General features: G+C 45.8%; 2 protein-coding genes and 1 pseudogene across 7 annotated transcripts in view; 1 reads left to right on the top strand and 2 right to left on the bottom strand.

The window, feature by feature from the left end:
* ccdc186 (coiled-coil domain-containing protein 186) overlaps positions 1 to 23,917 on the top strand; it is a 1,196,038-nt gene that overhangs the window by 973,059 nt on the left and 199,062 nt on the right. The window lies entirely within an intron of this gene.
* On the bottom strand, positions 258 to 6,430 carry LOC112244664 (annotated as a pseudogene).
* Positions 6,866 to 23,917, bottom strand: part of LOC112244670 (ras association domain-containing protein 5) — a 44,947-nt gene continuing 27,895 nt past the window's right edge. For 2 of the 5 annotated variants that reach the window (XM_024412397.2, XM_024412399.2), the window contains exons 3-6: positions 10,340 to 10,453; positions 9,883 to 10,216; positions 9,655 to 9,770; positions 6,866 to 9,312 (exon numbers count right to left, since the gene is read on the bottom strand). In XM_024412397.2, coding sequence (XP_024268165.1) covers positions 9,169 to 9,312; positions 9,655 to 9,770; positions 9,883 to 10,216; positions 10,340 to 10,453 — 708 coding nt within the window. In that variant the 3' untranslated portion in view covers positions 6,866 to 9,168. Of the gene's footprint in view, positions 9,313 to 9,654; positions 9,771 to 9,882; positions 10,217 to 10,339; positions 10,454 to 18,129; positions 19,267 to 23,917 lie in introns of those variants that run through there. The other 3 variants (XM_024412400.2, XM_024412401.2, XM_024412398.2) reach the window with 3 other exon arrangements.

The raw sequence follows: 23,917 nt of genomic DNA, 5'->3' as shown, positions 1-23,917 counted from the left end.
AGCGAGCTGAGATAAGGGGGGACTTTACCTAGCAGGGTCTTGTAGATGACATGGAGCCAGTGGGTTTGGCGACGAGTATGAAGCGAGGGCCAGCCAACGAGAGCGTACAGGTCGCAATGGTGGGTAGTATATAGGGCTTTGGTGACAAAACGGATGACACTGTGATAGACTGCATCCAATTTGTTGAGTAGGGTATTGGAGGCTATTTTGTAAATGACATCGCCGAAGTCGAGGATTGGTAGGATGGACAGTTTTACAAGGGTATGTTTGGCAGCATGAGTGAAGGATGCTTTGTTGCGAAATAGGAAGCCAATTCTAGACTTAACTTTGGATTGTTTGGAGATGTTTGATGTGGGTCTGGAAGGAGAGTTTCAAAGCAATGCAGAAGATGGCGAGGAAGAGATTACAAATAAGAATCAATAATTTCCTCTTGAAACAAACATCAACCAGTACCTATAACATGAAGCATAAGCAATCTCATACAGATAAGGAAATTGAGAACAATTCCTCTACAATGCGTTCCACAGCAATCTACAATCTTTCATCCTGGTTCTCATGCAAAGTTAAAAACAATGTTAAAAAGCACTACATTCCCAACTTCGATAAAACCAAATGCTCATAATGGGGCAAATTGAAACACTGCATTCGATTTGTAAATGATTTTAAAACCATCTTCCATACTTCCTACTAAAACAAGTGCAATTACATTTTGGAGGTCAACCTGGATCGGGAGCAGGAGAAGGATTTAGAGCATGAGGGGGAGCGAGAGACTGAGTGCATGGCGGGGTACTTCGATTTGGGATGGTCTTCTTGTGGGGAGGGAGACTTGTAGGTGGACTGGGCACGCTCTGTTTCCATTCTCTGTGGGGGTCGGGGAGCGACTCTAGGACTTCTTGCTGACAGACTTCTCTTTGGAGTGGCTTCTGGATTCCTGCTCAGACTAGACTTTAGACTAGCTCTTGGAGCGAGACATACGGGCGTCGGAGTGAGAGCTGGATTTGAGGCTCACTGAGCAGCTACGAGACTTGTGGGAGTGAGAACATGACTTCCTGGTGCGAGAACGTGAGCGGGACTTGGAACGGGATTTGAGTGACTTGGAGAGGTGGGAATTCCCGGATCTAGAACGTGATTTCTGGTTGGACCTGGATCGAGAGCGGTGTATACTACGAGTGTGACCTGTGGAGAACAAACACACAAATTAAAACTAGTTGTGTTACAATGACATTTCCTCTCTGGGATAAACTAAGTATTCATCTATGTAGCTACTCCAGCCATGTGAAGTGGAGTTCTCTTACCGTAAGTGAGACCTGGAGTGGCTGCCAAAACTTCTGCTCCTGCTGCGAAAGTGACGTCTGCTATGAGACCTGGGAGATCAAACACATTGTAAGCCTGGATAACTAATCAGCTTTGGTACTAGAAAAACAGCAAATTAAACATATCACCACTTATAACAGGAGGGCCATAAGGACCCAACGGCTGCCTTATGTGGTAGGCCCAGGACTATCCTGACCAGGAGCAGCTGCCAGAGTAGGAGCGTCAGTGGCAAGGCTTGTCCTCCACCAGGCAGATCTTCCTCCCGTTGATTTTGGTGCCATCCAGCATGTCCAGGGCCCTCATGTCTGAGCGGGAGCAGAACTCAATCACCCCCTCGTTGGGCCACTCCTTATGAGTGTCGGCATATGTCACCTCAACCAGCTTGGCGCATGAAGTCCTGTCAATCAAAAATATATTGTATAAATTAATAACAGGCACATTTTTTTTGTGCTTGAAACAAATAACTTGTTCTGACCCGTTTTCAGAGAAAGATGGAGACTTGACACACAGTGCTCACCTTTAGGTCCTGCCAGCTGCAGCGACTGGAGAGGCTGTCCACAATAAGGCGGTCCTCTGTGCGTACAGGTGGCCAATACGTATCCTAGCCAGTGGGGCTTCGGCTGCTGTAACCACTACCGTCTTTAAAAGAACACGGACAAGACCGTCAGTCAGTATGGCACAGTGGGGGTGAAAACTCATGGGGTCTACTAGAACTGGTCCTTGGACTTTTATTCCTATGTGGACCGATTTATTTTATTTCACCTTTATTTAACCAGGTAGGTCAGTTGAGAACAAGTTCTTATTTACAACTGCGACCTGGCCAAGATAAAGCAAACCAGTGCGACACAAACAACAACACAGAGTTACACATGGACTAAAGAAGCGTACAGTCAATAACACAATAGAGAAAAAAAGGAAGTCTATACACAGTGTGTGCACATGGCGTGACAAGGTAAGGCAATAAATAGGCCATAGTAGCGAAGTAATTACAATTTAGCAAATTACTTCTGGAGTGATAGATGAACAGATGATGGTGTGCAAGTAGAAATACTGGTGTGCTGAAAAGTAAATAAAAACAATATGGGGATGAGGTAGGTAGATTGGGTGGGCTATTTACAGATGGGCTATGTACAGCTGCAGTGATCGGTTAGCTGCTCAGATAGCTGATGTTTAAAGTTAGTGAGAGAAATATAAGTCTCCAGCTTCAGCGTTTTTTGCAATTCGTTTCAGTCATTGGCAGCAGAGAACTGGAAGGAAAGGTGGCCAAAGTAGGTGTTGGCTTTGGGGATGACCAGTGAGATATACCTGCTGGAGCGTGTGCTACAGGTGGGTGTTGTTATGGTGACCAGTGAGCTGAGATAAGGCGGAGCTTTACCTAGCATAGACCAAAAGATGACCTAGAGCCAGTGGGTCTAGCGACGAATATGTAGCGAGGGCCAGCCGACGAGAGTGTACAGGTCGCAGTGGTGGGTGGTATATGGGGCTTTGGTGACAAAACAGATGGCACTGTGATAGCAAACTGGATGCAGTCTGAGTAGAGTGTTGGAGGCTCAGTTGTAAATGACATCGCCGAAGTCGAGGATCAGTAGGATAGTCAGTTTTACGAGGGTGTGTTTGGCGGCGTGAGTGAAGGAGGCTTTGTTGCGAAATAGGAAGCCAATTCTAGATTTAATTTTGGATTGGAGATGCTTAATGTGAGTCTGGAAGGAGAGTTTACAGTCTAGCCAGACACCTAGGTATTTGTAGTTGTCCACATATTCTAAGTCAGAACCGTCCAGAGTAGTGATGCTAGTCGGGCGGGCGGGTGTGGGCAGCGAACGGTTGAAAAGCATGCATTTAGTTTTACTAGCGTTTAAGAGCAGTTGGAGGCCACGGAAGGAGTGTTGTATGGCATTGAAGTTCATTTGGAGGTTAGTTAACACAGTGTCCAAGGAAGGGCCAGAAGTATACAGAATGGTGTCGTCTGCGTAGAGGTGGATCAGGGAATCACCCGCAGCAAGAGGGATATCGTTGATATATACAGAGGAAAGAGTCGGCCCGAAAATTTAACCCTGTGGTACCCCCATAGAGACTGCCAGAGGTCCGGACAACAGGCCACTAGCTCCCAAACACGATTGTACTAATGAGTGATGTGGTCTAACATTGCCTTGGTAGAGGTAGTAACACATTCAGCCAATGTCCATCTGAGCATCAAAGCAGTCACAGGGAATGGACAGCATTCCTGCTCAATGCATACAAGCTCAAGAAGAGAAATGCCTATTTCCTTGATTCAACCTCAATTTCACATTTATTTTGCTGTATAAAATACAAAAAAGTCAACATCACATCAACAATACTAAAAAAGGGGGGTATCTACGACTACCAACTGATACCATAGAAGCTGATGGAAATTTACCACTGTACAGATATCCTATGACTTACAATGGATGCAAACGGCTCTCTTGTTTAACAGTCAGCTAACATACGCCAACATGTTTTTTTGGCTTTAACCTTTTGCGATATTTCTTTTTTAAACAGAAAAACCAATGGGATTCCTCACCATCACCTTTGTCTATTGGCAAAAGGCTGCCGTCATCATGGCTTCCGGTAAGGTCAACCAAGAGGTCATACGTCAAAGGTCACACACACATTAAGGTGAAAGCCAAGGCAAAACGGGACAGGCAGTCATCTTAACCAGTCATCTTAGCCTCCAGGGATACGAACTCATGCCCGCAGTGGCCTCTTTTAAATTGAAACATGAAGGACTTTGTTAATGTTGAAGTCAAATGATATACTGAACATATTGCATGGTCATATATCCTTTAGTTTACATCATAGCTGGGCTGTTTACACACACACACACACACACACACAAATAAAAAAATACTATTGAGTGTGTTCAACAACAGCATCAAATTGTGTTTTTCACGGGATAAAAGATCAGCAATGGCTTGAGAGGAAATTTCAGCAAACAAGACACTGCATACATACAAAACACTTTCTAATATTTAATGAAGCTGCAAGTAAGCATTTTGTTGGATGGATGGATAACATGCGTACCAGTACATACGACTAATACAACTTGAAACAATGTTGTGCTTGATTCAAATTGAATTTATACGGCTACAGAGGTATTATTTCAGTGGGCCTCCAAATTGCAAGCCACAGAGAATAATCTAGTATCATTGGAAGAGCTATCGAAGTGTTGTGTTCATGACTTTACTGCCCCCTGCTGGAACTCCCCGTCATCATACCTGAGAAAAAAAGTCTAATGTGATGCATTTATACAAATGTATAGAGTACACTTACTACGTCCAGCTCCGCTCTTATAACCCCCACCACCACGGCCCCTGCGTGGACCACGAGCGTGCTCAATGATGACTCGTACTCCACAAAGCCGTACCTGTAACACTAGATCGTGCATGAGCGAGAACGAGCAGTGCTGACGACGGGTCAGTAGGTCTACTGTGTTGGCTAAATATCAACAACAGCTGACAATCTAGCTACTAGTCAGCAGTCGCCATTTCGCCCATGTTAGCTAGCTAACACCTTTAACTTACTCATTCTTCAGACCAACCTCCAGTCACCACTAAAAAACATATGGATGTCTTCCTCACGAACATGACAACTCAATCTGCCGACGTACTTACGCGGCAATATTTGTAATAATATCCCCGAGTTTTTCAATCTAATCGTAAAGTGTGCTTTAAATTCTTCTTCTTCTATGGTATTAGGGCGTCTGGAAATAAGTGTTAGAGGTGCATTCTGCCACCTACTGTACGGGTGGTAAAACTATAGAAAACATACCAATTGTATGAAAGGGGCGAAAAAACGACATCACCCAAAATACAAAAATAAAGACATTCATAAACATTCCACTCCTTCAGTCACATTCCAATTCAAGACATCCCTACACAGGCTCAACCCAAAAAGCGTTCTGCTGCAAATTTTCTCCGGTTGTTTCTTCTTTTGTGCTGTGCAGTTTATGAGCATTGCAATAAATGCTCACGGAAGTTCAAGGCCGACCGTGGTACTGCATGCATTGTTAGCAGAAAACAGGATCGCCCAAAATAGTGAATGGAAAAATGTCAATCTTCGAGTAAAAAAATGTTTAGAGGACACTCGTGGTACCAGTAATACACCCGATGTATGTCTTTGAACCGATTATTTTAGAATTACACACAGAAGAAGTTATAAGGATAATTTAGTTGCTAATGGCAGCCTGCATCACCCCGGACGGCCTTCAACTTGAGTTATGTATGCCATGTCCAAAACGACTGGAAACTCTGAAATCGGAAACTTCCGACATCAGTGTGTTCAAGGCAACTGGGAACTTGGAAAAAAAACTAGCTCTGAGTGGGGAAAAAACTCTGAATTCCAAGTCGGAAACTCTGGCATCTTTCTAGATCTCAGACTTTCCAGCCTTTTTTGAGTTCCCAGTTGTCTTGAAAGCAACATTACTCAATGAGAGGAGGCAGCACAGAGCCAGCCTGGAACATCACTTCCTGGAGTAGCTCAAACTGCTGCATGTTATTTCTCCATGAGACGCCATCTTAACTGACTTAATTTGGCTTCAATGTGCTATTAAGTTTTCACATAGGAATGAATGGTGTCACGTGATTGATGTCTTTGTCTATTCATAAATACCATCATTAAATATATCAGGATCCTCAAATTGCTGAGGAAAAAAAACAATCATTGGTGCAGTCTCAATTACCATTGTGCCTTCAACGCCACTCGCTTCTTCCACTCTTCTCACCAGCTCCAAACAACCTCTGTCTCCTTCACACTAACAAGGCTATCCAGGGACTCAGGTGCATGCTCACCACCACAGTTGCAGCATATAACCTCAACTGGCATACGATATTCTCATGCACAAAAACTCTTACAGGTTATCTCATAAAGCCTGACTCATCAAAAAACAATACCATGGACGAAGTGGGTTTCCTTACTCCATCCACTATACAGGTCAGTCAACGTTCACCAATCACTTCACCTCCTTCAGGTATATCATCTGCATCCACTTCATGGCAACCCAAGAGATAACCCCTTTAAGAGGTGCCCTGCTATAAAAATCCATACACAAAACATTCCATACACAAAACATTCCATACACAAAACATTCCATACACAAAACATTCCATACACAAAACATTCCATACACAAAACATTCCATACACAAAATATTTGAGGCGCAAAGCGCACTTCTTATGTTACCGCGAACACACAAAAAAAGATATACTTATCTATAGTATAAATAATACAGTTGACTTTCTCTCCAACTCTGCTTTTGAATGAGTACACCTCTGGAGCAGACAGGAAACCATTTGGGACTCTTCATTCATGGAAAGGAAACTAAAAGAGGCCTTTTAGAAGGAGCTGGTTGAACTCTGGGGAGTTGCAGAACCACCACCGACAGAGAGGAAGCTGGCCTGGCGACTACATAAACAGGGACATAAGTCAGCAGCACAGAGTGAACAGCACACATGAGGTATGATATGAGTGTACCCAGGGGACTTTCCGGAACAGAAAACAGTGAGAATGAACTCATAAAGGAGACGAGGGAGACTCATTAAAGGATGACATTTATTTAATTCTTCATTTTCTTTACAGATATCTATATACACATCTGATTATTCAGATAAACCAAACTAAGAGATTATTGGAAAGCATTGATTGCCCACATCCTCTGACACTTAACACCAAGCCGAAGCGGGTGAACCATAAAATAAATAACACACACGCAGATGTAAGCACACAAAGACACACACACACACACAATCTTATGGTTTCCATCGTTGACATGTAGTCTGGTCTCAGATCTGTTTGTGTGGCTTCTATAAGCCCTGTGAGGGCAGGAATAAAACAGGCTTGATGAAGGGGCTCAGCATCAGGAAGGCATGTGCTTTTGGACGAGGAGAGAGACTGACTGGAATACATAGATATGAACTATCATATAACATTTATACCTTTATCTTCAACCCAGACGCACACACCAATTCAACTAACAATAGTTATAATCAATAATAATAATTTGTCCTCCAATGTTTACATATATACATATGCATCACACTCAGATAAACATTAATTGTATGATCAATTTCCCTTAAAAAATGAATGAAAAAATCACAAATGTCATGCAATCTGTGGCCAGAATTAGTGTGCAAAAAAGTATTTTCCTACAATACGTCATCTTTTCAGTCAGGCATATCCCACGGCCCCTGTCCCTCTTAACTTTGATGTGATCACCAGAATGGGGTTTCTCAGCTCAATGAACTATAGGAACAGGAGTTTTTCCTAACTACATGAACTGACCAGGAACAACTACTGGCAGATGACATTTTGACCCTCAATCAGTGTTTGAGCATCAGTTCCTCATTCACTCGGTCCTGTAACAGTCGGCTCAGTAGCAGGGCTTCAGGGGCCCGTCACAGCAGCACAGAGTGGCTGGCTCTAACAGGCCTCTAACAACAGTAGCTACAGCTGCATACCTTCTCCACAGACACTGGGAACAGCAGCAAAGCAGTCTCCCATCAGGAGAAATGTACATTTCCAGGTTAGGGTTCAGGAGATAAAGGTCAGAGGTTATTGATGAGGGAAGGGTGAAGAGTATATGAAGAGTCAAAACATCAACTGTAAATGCTTTAAACTCCAGCAGACGATTCATGCAATGAAGGAATCTACTGATTGTTTCTGTAGGATGGGTGAATGAATAACAGGTACGGAAGACATAGCTTCTGTAGGATGGGTGAATGAATAACGGGTACAGAAGATATATGTCTCTGTTTATGTGAATGTAGTCAGGGTACTCAATGGCTATCTGAAGAGACTAGTGTCTATGGGAATAGCATCTATTTATGATATACACATCTATCTGCACAACACCTCCCACACTAGCATGGTTACCCAGGTAGATGGAGATTATCTATTGTATATACGTCTATCTGCACAACACCACCCACACTAGCATGGTTACCCAGGTAGATGGAGATGCAGGATTAAGTGAAAGTTAGCCGCCTGAGATAGAGGGGTTATTTCAGATAAATTATTTCGGATAAATAAATTAGGATAGAGAGCTCAGGTCTTCTTCTGTTGCCTCCTTAGCTCAGCAGAGCAGTTCTATGAGAAACACTGGTGTACATCCCTGGGACTGATATGAGAGGAGTCTGAAGATGAAGACGAACATAGCTTTACCCCAGCATCTCAACCCAAGCATACCCACCCGTCTCCTACCCTTCTAACCTACCCTCGACCCTGGACAGAAGGCATGCAGGGACAACCTGAGAGTTGATATCGTAAACATCAAGTAATGGAACATTCCAAATGATCCATCCACCATGGAGCGTTGTTTTGAATGGTAATGTCTGTTGTAGTCCATCTGAATCTTTATGCAGGGGCGCTGGGGCAGATAGAGCAGGGTGAGACTCATGCCTTAGTAAATACATCAGGAAGTAAATAAGTAACACTTGCAATAGCAGCAGTATAATCTTAAAAACATAATCAGACCAAACTGAGATTCAATGTAACATTAGGAGACCCATCAGGTCACATTGTCAGACCAAAATGAGATATCTGAGCCCAGAGGGTCCGTCAGTTCATCGTGTCTTTCACCTCCCAGGGAAACACTGATTATGTTCCAGAATCCTGCCCACTCACCCTTTAATCAGTCCCCTTTTCCCTTTCCATGCTTTCTCAAGCCCTCCTCTCTTCTCAAGGGGGGTGAGGAGGAGGAGTGGAGGGGGGCTGACCGTGTAATGAGGGGAGAATAGTAGTCTGTGAGCTTCAGTGGTCTCCTGTCTCTCCCTGGGTCAACAGAAGGGTGAGGGTTGAAGGGTCAGGGTGAGAGATTAGGGATGAGGGATCAAGGGTGAGGGATCAGGGTTGATGCTCGCATAGTGCCTTCTGCAATCTCTGTCGGTAAGCTGTGAATCTCTGCTCCACCAATCGCACACGCTCAGTCTCCTCCTTCTCCAGAATCACCAGGAAGTTCTGCAGCTCAGGAACTGAAAACGCATGCCACTGAGAGGAAGAGAGAGAGAGAAATAGAGGAAGAGAGAGAGAGAAATAGAGAGAGAGAGAGAAATAGAGAGAGAGAAGAGAGAAATAGAGAGAGAGAGAGAGAGAGAGAGAGAGAGAGAGAGAGAGAGAGAGAGAGAGAGAGAGAGAGAGAGAGAGAGAGAGAGAGAGAAATAGAGAGAGAGAGAGAGAGAGAGAGAGAGAGAGAGAGAGAGAGAGAGAAATAGAGGAAGAGAGAGAGAGAAATAGAGAGAGAGAGAGAGAGATGTATTAGTGATATTAAAGAGAATGGTTTTAGGACACACAGTATGTGTGTATGTGTGTGTGTGTGTGTGTTTGTCTTACCTCCACCTCTCCGGTCTCATTCTCCTTGAGGACAAAGCTGAGCAGCTCAGGGTCTGGCCCTGCCACCAGTCTCAGACAGAGAGGACACTCCACCAGAGGAAGTTTCTGAAACAGATCTACTTAGACACACAGCAAAGGAAAGACACATCAGGTTCCACGTCCAGGCTATTAGCATATTATCAGACCTACACTCAGTAGGACCAGAAAGTATATGTGTATATAACTCACCCTGTCCATCGCGGTGTGTCTGTCTGTACAGGGCAAACTTGCGTGGGTTATCCAGCACCATAAACTTCTTCAGCAGGCCCTGTATGACCTCCCTGACTGTGGTAGTACTACTGATGTGGAGTTGCTTCACACAGTCACTGGGAAGGTAGAACGACGTCCGCTTGTCACTCAACCCCGCTCCCTCCTGGCCCTCTGACACCGTCATTGGTCGACCGCGTCTGTCTGGCTTGCCTGACAGTTCCTCTAATCCCGCACCGTCCACAGCAAGCACCGTGACTGGCCGACTCAGCCTGAGGTGGACCTTAATGAAGCCAGTGTACAAGCCATCAGCAGCCTGAGTGCGAGAGAGAGTGAGAGAGAGTAAGATGCCTGTGTGTCAATTTTGGTCAAATCAGATTGAATACTTCACACTAGTATACACACTACATGTGTATATGTAACGTGTTGTAGCACTCACCAGTTTCATGCCATTCTCTGAGACGTTAGAGTTGTAGTCCTCTATCCTGGCACGCACCTCTTTTTCTGACAGAGCCTTGGGTCCTCCCTCCTGTTCCTCTTTGACCTCATTCTGCTGAAACACACAGAGAGAAACAGACAACAGGCTGTGTGAGAAACAGGAACTGCAGTAAAGGGGGAAGTTGAGAAAAAGAGCAGTCATTTTGACTTAGACCCGAGGTCACCTTGACTTCCTCTCGGATGGTTTCATGACGATTCCCCTCATTCGGCTGCTATCACTCTAGACAGCAGAGGGTGCTAACTTTCAGAAACACACTGACACAGGAGTTTCCACTCACTCTCAAACATACACACACACACACACACACACACACACACACACACACACACACTGGCTTCTGGACATTGCCTATTGGGCTATAACATTTATAGAATGTTGCGTGACTCTTCATTTTTGTCTCCCTCTCCCCTCCTCCCTCTCATTCTCTTCCTTGCCCTACTCCTCTTTCCTCACATCCTCCTGCCCTCCCCCAAGCCATCCTCTTCCTCCCCTCCTCATCCCCCTCCCTCCCCACAACCTGTCCTCCATCCCTCCTCCTCCTCCTCTCCCTCCACTTATCCCCTCCATTCTTCTCAACCCATCCATTCATCCTCCCTCCCCCTTCCCTCACCTGTCCCCCACCTGTCCTCCCTCCCTCCCCTCCCCCTTCTCCTCCATTTGTTCTCCCTTCCCCATCCTCCTCCTCCCTTCCATCCACCCATCCTCTCCTCTTCTCCTCCCTCCACCCATCCTCTCCTCTTCTCCTCCCTCCACCCATCCTCTCCTCTCTCCACCCATCTTCTCCTCTTTTCCTTCCTCCACCCATCCTCTCCTCTTCTCCTCCCTCCACCCATCCTCTTCTCCTCCCTCCACCCATCCTCTTCTCCTCCCTCCACCCATCCTCTCCTCTTCTCCTCCCTCCACCCATCCTCTTCTCCTCCCTCCACCCATCCTCTCCTCTTCTCCTCCCTCCACCCATCCTCTTCTCCTCCCTCCACCCATCCTCTCCTCTTCTCCTCCCTCCACCCATCCAATCTCCAATCTCTCCCACTGCTAGAGCCACGGAAAAGCACAAACCTCCACCTCCCCCATGCAGTGTGACTGTAGAACTCATCTTGAGACTCGCTCATCATGAGGTTGGGGGAGAGAAGGGAGAATGGGGGAGAGAAGGAGAGATGAGGAGGGAAGAGTGGAGGCATGGTTGCTGAGCAACGCAGAGTTTGACTGGGTTATTTCTAGATGCATCCTCTGATGCTGTTTGGCTTCTTCTCCTCTTTTTCACTCTATTCTTCTGGGACTTCAAGTTGTGTGTGTGAGTGAGTGAGTGAGTGAGAGAGAGAGAGAGAGAGAGAGAGAGAGAGAGAGAGAAAAGAGGGGAAGACCGAGAGAAAAAGAGATGGATCGAGAATGATACATTTATGTATGGGAGTCCTCAGGGCGTGAGGGTAGTGTGTCTGCTTCATTCAGTACAGTCGTCTTGTCCATTGTGTGTGTGCAGCATATCTTTGCTTGCATAAGCAGAGACAGGGAGCAGGATCAGTCTGAACAGGATGTTGTCTCTCATTTCTTCACTCTGCTCCTCTCCTCCACCATGAATATGAATAAGGACATCTTCTTGGGTGGAGAGTTATGTTTGTTGTGTGTTCAGTATGTGTGCGGCACCTTTCCATGGCAGGGTTTAATGTGTGTGTGTTCAGTGTGTGTGCGGCACCTTTCCATGGCAGGGTTTAATGTGTGTGTGTTCAGTGTGTGTGCGGCACCTTTCCATGGCAGGGTTTAATGTGTGTGTGTTCAGTGTGTGTGCGGCACCTTTCCATGGCAGGGTTTAATGTGTGTGTGTTCAGTGTGTGCGGCACCTTTCCATGGCAGGGTTTAATGTGTGTGTGTTCAGTGTGTGTGCGGCACCTTTCCATGGCAGGGTTTACTGTGTGTGTGTTCAGTGTGTGTGCGGCACCTTTCCATGGCAAGGTTTAATGTGTGTGTGTTCAGTGTGTGTGCGGCAACTTTCCATGGCAGGGTTTAATGTGTGTGTGTTCAGTGTGTGTGCGGCACCTTTCCATGGCAGGGTTTAATGTGTGTGTGTTCAGTGTGTGTGCGGCACCTTTCCATGGCAGGGTTTAATGTGTGTGTGTTCATCTTGACATAAGAGTTAGAGTTAATGAAGGGAGAATGCAGAGGGAGTTTGGGCAAACTGGTCTAAATGTCAGAAACAGATTATTTCTAAAGGACCACGAGACTAAACACCACTTTAACACAAAGACAGTTTACAGTTGAGTCATTTAGCAGACGCTGTTATTCAGAGTGACTTACAGGAGCCTTGCTCAATGACACGTCGACAGATCTTTAACCTTTTCAGGTCGGGGACTCAAACCAGTAACCTTTCAATTACTAGTCCAATGTTCTTAAACCGCTAGACTACCTGGTGAGCCCAAATACCTTGAAACAGCATGGAAATCCCTGTGACACAGAAGCTAGAGGATTGGCACAGCATTATTACTGTATTATGTGCAACACAATGTCTGCAGATAGTGTGCATATTCCTATAGCTTGCTATTTGGCATAGAGAAGCACGTTGAAGATGCACACCTGCCTCACACATAGGCCTATATCTGTCTGAATACAGATGTGCTTGGAGGAATGTGTGTGGTGGATTCAAGGGTCACCGCTGAAAAATCCTCCTTCACTACTTCTTAGTTCTGGAAAACAATCAAATCTCTCAGGAATTCCTGTGTTTGTGTCTTAATGTTTGCTAGCTGCTAAATATAGTGCCCTCCCTCCCCTTTGTGTATTCCTATAGAAGAGAGAGTGACAATGGAGTAGTAGAATAATACTGACACTTCACCCTTGCCGGTCCAAGGCCCACCACACCCACACAGAGCTCAGGGACAGAGGAAGAGAACCAGGAGAGAAGACCCACAACCAGACCCACAACCAGACCCACAGGGCTCCCAGGAACATCCACAGTCAGGGAAAGTGCACATGACATGGCTCACACATGAGATGTTGCTGTTGTTCTCACGTTGACAGGATCAGACAGGGAAGGTCATGTGATCACTCAGGGGGATGTCACAGCGGGCGGAGGAGCAGATGCTCTCAGCCTTTGACACACACGCAAGTGGACGTTTCTCAACAAAGTTGAGAAAGAGAGCAGTCATTTTGACTTAGACCCGAGGTCACCTTGACTTCCTCTCGGATGGTTTCATGACGATTCCCCTCATTTGGCTGCTATCACTCTAAACAGCAGAGGGTGCTAACTTTCAGAAACACACTGACACAGGAGTACACACACACACACACACACAATCCATGGCCTGTCCTGTTTTGACTGGACAACTGTCTGACCTTAACTATCTGAGCGGCATGGTGGTTTAGCTTTACAAGAGGTACAGAGGAGACCTCTAAACACATACTTCCAGACACAGCACAGACCAGTAGATTACACTTCACACAGCTAGGGAACATTCTAGAACCCCTCCATGGGAAAACACAGTGTCACCCCAGAAACACCACGAACAGATTCAGGCCTTTTACTGTAGCCTGACACATTCAACCTTTACTCAACTTTCCCCACAACCGTAATAATGTAAGTGAAGTGATACAGAAAGTTCCAGCACTTCAGTGTCATAGAAGGGCATCAGAAAAGAGAACATTCTGAAATAGACAGACATTTAAGTGTCTGTGAGCACATACGATACTTGACTACCTACTTGACTACCTAACCCGAGCTGCACTCTCTTCTCAGACTGCGTCTCAGAAACGTCAGTTCGACAAGTCATCTTTACCGTAGCAACACTAAATTCCTCTTGCGTTATGATGGCGGTTTACCAAACCATTGATCCCTGAGCAGACTGCTGCGGTAGAGGAAGCACACAGGAGAGGAGACACACTTAGCTCCCCATCTCTCTGATAGCCAAATTAACTACTATAGATGAGCTGTCACAGCTGAGATAACAATGAGCAGTGAAGATTACATTAGAGAGGGAGGGAGGGATGGATGGAGAAAGATTGGGAGATGAGAGTGGTGTGAGGAAGGCACAACTCCGTGTGGAAGCTATAACCCATGCCTCATTTCCTCAAGGCAGATACCATAGAATGTGGTTTTTGTGTGTGTGTGTGTGTGTGTTTGTGGTGCATGCTTCTGGTTTCATACTTTTATCCAGTGTTATATCTGCACCCTCATCCCACTCTCTTCTCCTGTGATCAGAAAGCACCAGGCACAAATATACACACACACAGTCTCTCTCTCTGTGTCTCTCCTTGCTTTACACCCAAACAGACGCCCCACAAGTCCTCGACTGGCAGCTTAATTAAATAGTACCCGCAAAACACCAGTCTCAACGTCAACAGTGAAGAGGCGACTCCGGGATGCTGACCTTCTAGGCAGAGTTGTAAAGAAAAAGACATATCTCAGACTGGCCAATAAAAATAAAAGATGGGCAAAATAACACAGACACTGGACAGAGGAACTCTGCTTAGAAGGCCAGTATCCAGGAGTCGCCTCTTCACTGTTGATGTTGAGACTGGTGTTTTTCTGGCCATTTTGAGCCTGTAATCAAACCCACAAATGCTGATGCTCCAGATACTCAACTAGTCTAAAGAAGGCCAGTTTTACTGCTTCTTTAATCAGAACAACAGTTTTCAGCTGTGCTAATATAATTGCAAAAGGGTTTTCTAATTAGCCAATTAGCCTTTTAAAATGATAAACTTGGATTAGCTAACACAACGTGCCCTTGGAACACAGGAGTGATGGTTGCTGATAATGGGCCTCTGTAGGCCTATGTAGATAATCCATAATAAATCTGCTGTTTCCAGCTACAATAGTCATTCACAACATTAACAAAGTCTACACTGTATTTCTGATCAATTTGATGTTATTTAATGGACAAAAAAAATGATTTTCTTTAAAAAAACAAGGACATTTGAACCCTAGTGTATATATGTTTAAAAATAATCTAATGTCTGAGGAATAATAGTAGGACTGGGAGTAGGAGGAAAACGGCCCTAGATCCTGACGTAGGGTTTCCCACATTATGGTCAGGGTTTGGATAGCTGATTCCAGGTATGTGGCTGGCGCCATTGTAGATAACAGGAAGAGTAAAGTGACACACACAGGGGAGGACTGCCCATCTGGCATTTCGGGCAAATGTCAGATGGGAAGGTCAATTTTTAGCCCAGTGGGCCTGTCTAACTTGGGCTTTTAGCGCAAAATTATCTTTAGCTGGCTAATAACGGGGGCCTGGTGTGTTAAAAATGCCAGGGATGATTTTTAGTCCCAGTCCGCCCCTGCAACACAAACATTAGTGGATTATGTCAGAGAGTACAGGAAGACTGTGGTTTTCGTATATATTTGCGTGCCTGTTTTTCATTTTCAATCGCTAGTGGGTGACAGGGTGGTTTTCCTGTACAGGGCGACTGCTTCTACAGAAGTACTAGAGCATGGCAATCATTCTTGCAGTATATGAGGAATTGGTACCTTTCAGTCATGGTTTAAGACTGGGTCCTTTGTTTTTGGGTCACAAGAGTCTCCACCCTGGCAACCCAAACTACACAAACAGACAAACACGGGCCGGGTCTGAATTATTTTGTGACTGTGATCTTTCCAAACCAGAGAGCAGAGGCACCGCAGGTATTAAGATAACACTGACAAAGGCCTCTGTGTAAGTGTCTGTGTAAATGTATGTGTAAGTGTCTGTGTAAGTGTCTGTGTAAGTGTCTGTGTAAGTGTCTGTGTAAATGTCTGTGTAAGTGTCTGTGTAAGTGTCTGTGTAAGTGTCTGTGTAAGTGTCTGTGTAAGTGTCTGTGTAAGTGTCTGTGTAAGTGTCTGTGTAAGTGTCTGTGTAAGTGTCTGTGTAAGTGTCTGTGTAAGTGTCTGTGTAAGTGTCTGTGTAAGTGTCTGTGTAAGTGTCTGTGTAAGTGTCTGTGTAAATGTCTGTGTAACTGTATGATTGATTCTAAAACAACATAATCTCTATGCCCTCTGTTCTAATCAGCAACACTTTCCTCCATACACTGCAATATGTGTGTGTGTAGGTGTATGTGTGTGTATGTGTGGGTGTGTGTGCATGTACGAGTGTGTACAGTATGAAAGAGAAGGAAATGCAGTCCATTAAAAGCCTTGAGAACAGTCTCCCAGTGGGTGTGTGAGAGTAGAGTGTGGAGGCATTTTCTGCACTAACATGTTGAACCCAGTGCCATTGATTTAAATCCATGGCTCTGGTAGTACCTACTATTCTGTAAATCTGCAGCTACACAGTTACAGTCCTATGTTATACAACTGATTACTATTCATATGAACAAACAAACAAGCCTCAAACATTCCCCTCTCTGGCGGAGGACGGCACCACCGCTGTGTAAAAATGAAAGTGTGTATATGTGTGTCCTGTGGAGTTCTAACTCAAAGCAGAATCAGTGAGATCCACTGTTGCTACGGTTACCTTGTCCAGCTGAACTATTCTGAGGGAAAAGAAAGGGAAAGAGAGAGCGAGCCCTTAAGAAAATCTCACAATCAAGGACAGGTGTGTGACTATGTAACTAACTATCCTGTTACTAAGGAAACAACGACAACAGCTGATGGAACCATTAACATATTGCTCCTATACAGCCCTTTCAGATCTAAGTCATGAAAAACTGTCCTAGAAGGTCTCGCTCCTACAAGGCTGCATGGATAGCTGATTGATGATATGGCAGAAGGATCTCTGTCACACATGTAACCGGTGTGAAATGGCTAAATAGTTAGTGGGGTGCGTGCTCGTAGCGTTTCAATCGGTGACGTCACTCGCTCTGAGACCGTGAAGTAGTTGTTCCCCTTGCTCTGCAAGGGCCGTGGCTTTTGTGGAGAGATAGGTAACGATGCTTCGTGGGAGATAGTTGTTGATGTGTGCAGAAGGTCCCTGGATCGAGCCCAGGTAGGGGCGAGGAGATGGATGGGAGCAATACTGTTACACACATGCAAGCATGCATGTACACACACACACACAGTAAAACAGGCGTGAGGTGTGTCTTCAAGGGTCCACCCGAATACCGAGACACGATCCGGGACCCGTGTGGGTCTGGATCCAGAATTCTAAATAATGTCTAGGTTGGATCTGATATGATTGTCTCGGGTATGTTCAACTTTAACTGACTTATCTGGAAGGGACCGTACAGATCCGAACATGACTGCTGCAGTAGACAGTTTATCATTTATACTACTGCTCTTGCTTTTCACGAGAGTGGAGCTTGTTGTTGTTGTTGGCCAATCATCAAAGCGGCAATAGGCTACAGCCATATTGCCTTGTTCCTTGTGTGGCAAAAGATAGGACATATCTAATCAATGGAAGATGCAATTAAAAAAGACGGAATTAAAGTTAAAGGAGAAGGATAGACTACAACAACACAACCAAGAGCCAACAGGTAAGCTGCTACATATTCTGAATGGAGTTGTTGTGGTTTGTAACTGTAGGATAGAAAGCACATGCACTGCAACCTCAGTTAGCCTAGCTAGCTAACATTTGATGTAGTCAAGACAGGTACTACGTAATCATATTTGATGATAAATAACCTCGCTAGTTGTCCTCAGGTCCGTTCAGAACGGGTCTCTATATTTCCCAAAAATATTTATGCAAAGCCCCAGGCTCATTTTGGAACTTTTTGGACCTGTGAAGAACTCTAGTGCCTACTTCCTCTTAGCTCAACGCTTCTCCTTTTTCAGCTGAATATTGTTGACATCAAAACTGACAACCCCTCCCTCCATCTCTTTATCTGTGTCGTACCTTAACCAGCTTTGGGGGCTGGCGGAAGAAGGTGGTCTTTGCGGTGAAGAAGGTGAAGTCTTCTCCCTCCTCATCCAGACTGCAGTAGCCGCTGCTCATGCTGTTGCTGCCAGTCATTTAGGAGTTAAATACGAGCCCTCGGCTGCCTATAGACACCCAGCAGAGCCGCAGGAGGAATTCTGATTGTTCCCAAGGAGGGGATTCTCTGTTTGTAGAGGCATTCAGTAACACACACTGTTCACAATGCTCAGTCCTAGAGCTCTTCACTTCCACTCTGAATCCACAGCCAGTCCCTTGGTAGATCAGTATATGGACACACACCACTAAAGCTCACAGTCCAAGTATTGCTCAGTTCTCTCAATACAAGCATCCACTGCCGGTCATTCACAGTCCTGTGTCTGCAGCTATCCAGATAGGCTTGGACTACAGGATCAGGGGTGAAGAGAGAGGGGAGGTGAGGAGAGGGGAGGTCGGCTTAGATTTGGGTCCGTACAGCGTTCCACCAGAGAGGCTTCAGGAAATCAGAGAGCGCGAGTAGAGCTGTGTCACTTCCTCCTGTCATGTGTGCTCTGACACCGGTATCACACACACATGCCGGTGTCACAGAGTCAGAGTATCAAAGCTTAGCCTCCAATTACAGCACTGCTCACCTGAGAATGCCTCACAGACACACATGCATACACATGCAGACACACACACACACACACTTCTTCCTCAACCCCCTCCTACCCTACCGCTGTGTGTACTGAACAGCTGATAAGAGCCGTGAAAGGGTGCACACACACAAATTACTCTAGCAGGCTACTGCTGCTTAGCCATAGAGGCACACGCTCACACATCAATTACTCTGACAGGCTCTCTCTCACACACACAAACACACTCCGGTAGCTGTAGTTCAGGTCAGTGGCTCCAGGGCAGGCTGCAGTGTCCCTGTGCTGCAGTGTCCCTGTGCTGCAGTGTCCCTGTGCTGCAGTGACCCTGGTTCTTGGGAAGAAACCGTGGCTGCTGCAGGCATCTGACGTTTGCAAGTTCATCTGCAGCCACACACAGATAAGCTTGTGAACGAGAAGACCTTACTCTTCTCCTCTCTGTTTCACAGAGACAGGCAGAAAAGCTGTAGATCTCTCTCTCTCTCTCTCTCTCTCTCTGCCGAGCTACACAAACACCCTCTCCTCTCATCCCCTCCTCTATTCTTTCTCATTCTGCAAGCAACGGCACCCTGCTCAGCCCAGCCACTTCCTCTAATAGAGAGAGACACCATTGTAAATTCCATCTATATTTATGTTTATTTATTTTCCCTTTTGTACTTTAACTATTTGCACATCATTACAACCCTGCATATAGACATAATGACATTTCTTCATTCTTCTGGAACTTTTGTAAGTGTGTAATGTTCACTGATATTTTTGTATTGTTTATTTCACTTTTGTTTAAAATCTATTTCACTTGCTTTGGCAATGTAAACATATGCCAATAAAGCCCCATAAATTGAAATTGAATTGAAATCCATAGAGACAGAGACAGGGAGAGAGAGAGAGAGAGAGAGAGAGAGGGTGAGAGGGTGTGAGAGAGAGAGAGACAGGGAGAAAGTGAGAGTGAGAGACAGGGAGAGAGAGAGTGAGAGACACAAGGAGAGAGAGAGTGAGAGACACAGGGAGAGAGAGAGTGAGAGACACAGGGAGAGAGAGAGTGAGAGACACAGGGAGAGAGAGAGTGAGAGAGACAGGGAGAGAGAGAGAGTGAGAGAGACAGGGAGAGAGAGAGTGAGACAAGGAGAGAGTGAGAGAGACAGGAAGAGAGAGAGAGAGACAGGGAGAGAGTGTGAGAGAGGGAGAGAGAGAGCAAGAGAGTGAGAGAGACAGTGAGAGAGTGAGAGAAACGGAGAGAGAGAGTGAGAGAGACAGAGAGAGAGAGTGAGAGAGGCAAGGAGAGAGTGAGAGAGGCAGGGAGAGAGTGAGAGAGAGTGAGAGAGCCAGGGAGAGAGTGAGAGAGCCAGGGAGAGAGTGAGAGAGCCAGGGAGAGAGTGAGAGAGCCAGGGAGAGAGTGAGAGCGCCAGGGAGAGAGTGAGAGAGATAGGAAGAGAGTGAGAGAGACAGGAAGAGAGTGAGAGAGACAGGAAGAGAGATCGAGAGTGAGAGAGGCAGGGAGAGAGAGAGTGAGAGAGGCAGGGAGAGAGAGAGTGAGAGAGGCAGGGAGAGAGAGGGAGAGAGTGAGAGAGACAGGGAGAGAGTGAGAGAGACAGGGAGAGAGTGAGAGAGACAGGGAGAGAGTGAGAGAGACAGGGAGAGAGTGAGAGAGACAGGGAGAGAGTGAGAGAGTGAGAGAGCCAGGGAGAGAGTGAGAGAGACAGGGGGAGAGATCGAGAGGGAGAGAGACAGGGAGAGAGAGAGTGAGAGAGACAGAGAGAGAGAGAGTGAGAGAGGCAGGGAGAGAGAGAGTGAGAGAGGCAGGGAGAGAGAGAGTGAGAGAGGCAGGGAGAGAGAGTGAGAGAGACAGGGAAAGACAGGGAGAGAGTGAGAGACAGGGAGAGAGTGAGAGACAGGGAGAGAGTGAGAGAGTGAGAGACAGGGAGAGTGAGAGAGTGAGAGAGCCAGGGAGAGAGTGAGAGTGACAGGGGAGAGAGTGAGAGAGAGAGAGACAGGGAGAGGGTGAGAGAGAGAGAGACAGGGAGAGAGTGAGAGAGAGAGACAGGGAGAGAGTGAGAGAGAGAGAGAGACAGGGAGAGAGTGAGAGAGAGAGAGGGAGAGAGTGAGAGAGAGAGAGTGAGAGAGCCAGGGAGAGAGGGAGTGAGACAGGCAGAGAGAGAGTGAGAGAGCCAGGGGAGAGAGAGAGAGAGAGAGAGTGAGAGAGACAGGAGAGAGAGAGAGAGAGAGACAGAGAGAGAGAGAGAGAGAGAGAGAGACAGGGAGAGAGAGAGAGAGAGACAGGAAGAGAGAGAGTGAGAGAGACAGGGACAGGGAGAGAGAGAGAGAGAGATGTGGTCTCATAGCTCATAACACTTGACATGCATGAGCAGGAAGCCACAGTAATATGTCTGCTGTGCTCTGCCTTAGTGCTGCAGCTGTATGAGATAAACCTCCACATGTATAATAACCCTTCTGTTTACTACTGCATTAGAAAGGCATTATACACTCTTATAAGCATGTTAAAAAACACACAGATAGATGCATGCATTGCACGCAAGCACACACACAGTAATGATGAAGAAATTAATCTCAGAGAAATTAAATTTAGGTCTAATTCCATAAATTGTAAGCATTTATTAATTAATTTAGGGTTAGGGTTAGAATTAGGGTTAGGGGTTAATGGTTAAGGTTAGGGTTAGGGTTAGGTAAAATAGAATTTTGAATGGAAATTAATTCGAGGTCCCCATGAGTATAGAAGAACTAAACGTGTGTGTGCGTGTGTGTGTGCGCGCGTACGTGCGTGTCAGAGAGCAATATCTATCTACAGCCTTTTAAAAAATGTTATCATTAAGAAATTAGATTGACAGACGGTTGATCAGGTGGACTTTGTCAAGTCTTTCAGAGAGAAGGAAGCTGTTCTGTCAGAGGAGAAAGATCCTCCATTAAGGAGATGGAGCATGTCCATCTCCCCTGTCAGAGGTTGATTAGATTCTGATAGATTGTTGAGAGCTGTCTGTCTCTCTCCAGTGGTAACCACAGACAGACAGAGAACTGCCTGTCTGCCTGTCAGGTCAGTATCAGCTGATGTCAGATTCAACACCATTACTGTGGAGGGAGACAGAGGGGACAGTGGGTGGTAGGGGGAAATAAGAGGAGCTCATTGACAGACCAGGCCCTCACCATTCTATTTCAGACCCCCTGCCAGGCCAGTCCATAAAGCCCAGTGAATTAGGCTCCAGTCTCACTCAATGAGACGCATTGACTCTGTGGAGGTATTGACGAAAAGGGGATTGATCTCTGCTTGTGGAAGCACCAAAGAAAGAGAGAAAGAAAGACAAAGAGGGAGAGAAGAAGAGAGAGGCACAGGAGAAGAGAGAGAGAGAGAGGAGAAGAGAGAGAGAGAGGAGAAGAGAGAGTAGAGAGTAGAAGAGGAAGAAGCTGTCATCTCTAATCATCTCTATGGTACAATAATAGTGTACTCCTCCAGCTCAAATGCCCAATCCAGCCACTGGTCTGGGTGGTCAAAACACTGGGCAGCCTGCACCTACCAGAGTTTAACATGACTCCAGGCTACAGAGATAATCAACTGTCCCCCCACTGCAGGCCTAAACTGTGTGGTATTTGGCATGGCTACAGTTTCCAGCTCCTTACTGGAGGCGTGCTGGGTTATCTCACTCGCTAAAAACAATGAGGGAGATGTGTTGTGTGCGTGTGTTTGTGTTGTGTGTGTGTGTTTGTGTTGTGTGCGTGTGTTGTGTGTGTGTGTGTTTGTGTTGTGTGTTGTGTGTTTATGTTGTGTGCGTGTGTTGTGTCCGTGTGTTTGTGTTGTGTGCGTGTGTTTGTGTTGTGTGCGTGTGTTTGTGTTGTGTGTGTGTGTTTGTGTTGTGTGTGTGTGTTTGTGTTGTGTGTGTGTGTTGTGTGTTTGTGTTGTGTTTGTGTTGTGTGCGTGTGTTTGTGTTGTGTGTGTGTGTTTTTGTTGTGTGCGTGTGTTTGTGTTGTGTGCGTGTGTTTGTGTTGTGTGCGTGTGTTTGTGTTGTGTGTGTGTGTTTGTGTGTGTGTGTGTGTTGTGTGCGTGTGTTTGTGTTATGTGCGTGTGTTTGTGTTGTGTGTGTGCGTGTGTTTGTGTTGTGTGTTTGTGTTGTGTGTTTGTGTTGTGTGCGTGTGTTTGTGTTGTGTGCGTGTGTTTGTGTTGTGTGCGTGTGTTTGTGGTGGGTGCGTGTGTTTGTGTTGTGTGCGTGTGTTTGTGTTGTGTGTGTGCGTGTGTTTGTGTTGTGTGTTGTGTGTTTGTGTTGTGTGCGTGTGTTTGTGTGTGTGTTTGTGTTGTGTGTGTTGTGTGCGTGTGTTTGTGTTGTGTGTGTGTGTGTTTGTGTTGTGTGTGTGTGTTTGTGTTGTGTGCGTGTGTTTGTGTTGTGTGTGTTGTGTGTGTGTGTTTGTTGTGTGTGCGTGTGTTTGTGTTGTGTGTGTGCGTGTGTTTGTGTTGTGTGTTTGTGTTGTGTGCGTGTGTTTGTGTTGTGTGTGTGCGTGTGTTTGTGTTGTGTGTTTGTGTTGTGTGCGTGTGTTTGTGTTGTGTGCGTGTGTTTGTGTTGTGTGTGTGCGTGTGTTTATGTTGTGTGTGCGTGTGTTTGTGTTGTGTGTTTGTGTTGTGTGCGTGTGTTTGTGTTGTGTGTGTGCGTGTGTTTGTGTTGTGTGTTTGTGTTGTGTGCGTGTGTTTGTGTTGTGTGCGTGTGTTTGTGTTGTGTGTGTGCGTGTGTTTGTGTTGTGTGTTTGTGTTGTGTGCGTTTGTGTTGTGTGTTTGTGTTGTGTGTTTGTGTTGTGTGTGTGTTTGTGTTGTGTGTTTGTGTTGTGTGCGTGTGTTTGTGTTGTGTGTGTGTGTTTGTGTTGTGTGTGTGTGTTTGTGTTGTGTGTGTGTGTTTGTGTTGTGTGCGTGTGTTTGTGTTGTGTGCGTGTGTTTGTGTTGTGTGCGTGTGTTTGTGTTGTGTGCGTGTGTTTGTGTTGTGTGTGTGTGTTTGTGTTGTGTGCGTGTGTTTGTGTTGTGTGCGTGTGTTTGTGTTGTGTGCGTGTGTTTGTGTTGTGTGCGTGTGTTTGTGTTGTGTGTGTGTGTTTGTGTTGTGTGTGTGTGTTTGTGTTGTGTGTGTGTGTGTGCTATCCAGCCCACTCTATGC

The sequence above is a fragment of the Oncorhynchus tshawytscha genome, linkage group LG25, assembly GCF_018296145.1.
Source record: "Oncorhynchus tshawytscha isolate Ot180627B linkage group LG25, Otsh_v2.0, whole genome shotgun sequence".
NCBI lineage: Eukaryota > Metazoa > Chordata > Actinopteri > Salmoniformes > Salmonidae > Oncorhynchus > Oncorhynchus tshawytscha.
Note: the sequence above shows the minus strand (reverse complement) of the source record. Positions and strands in the feature narration are given on the sequence as shown.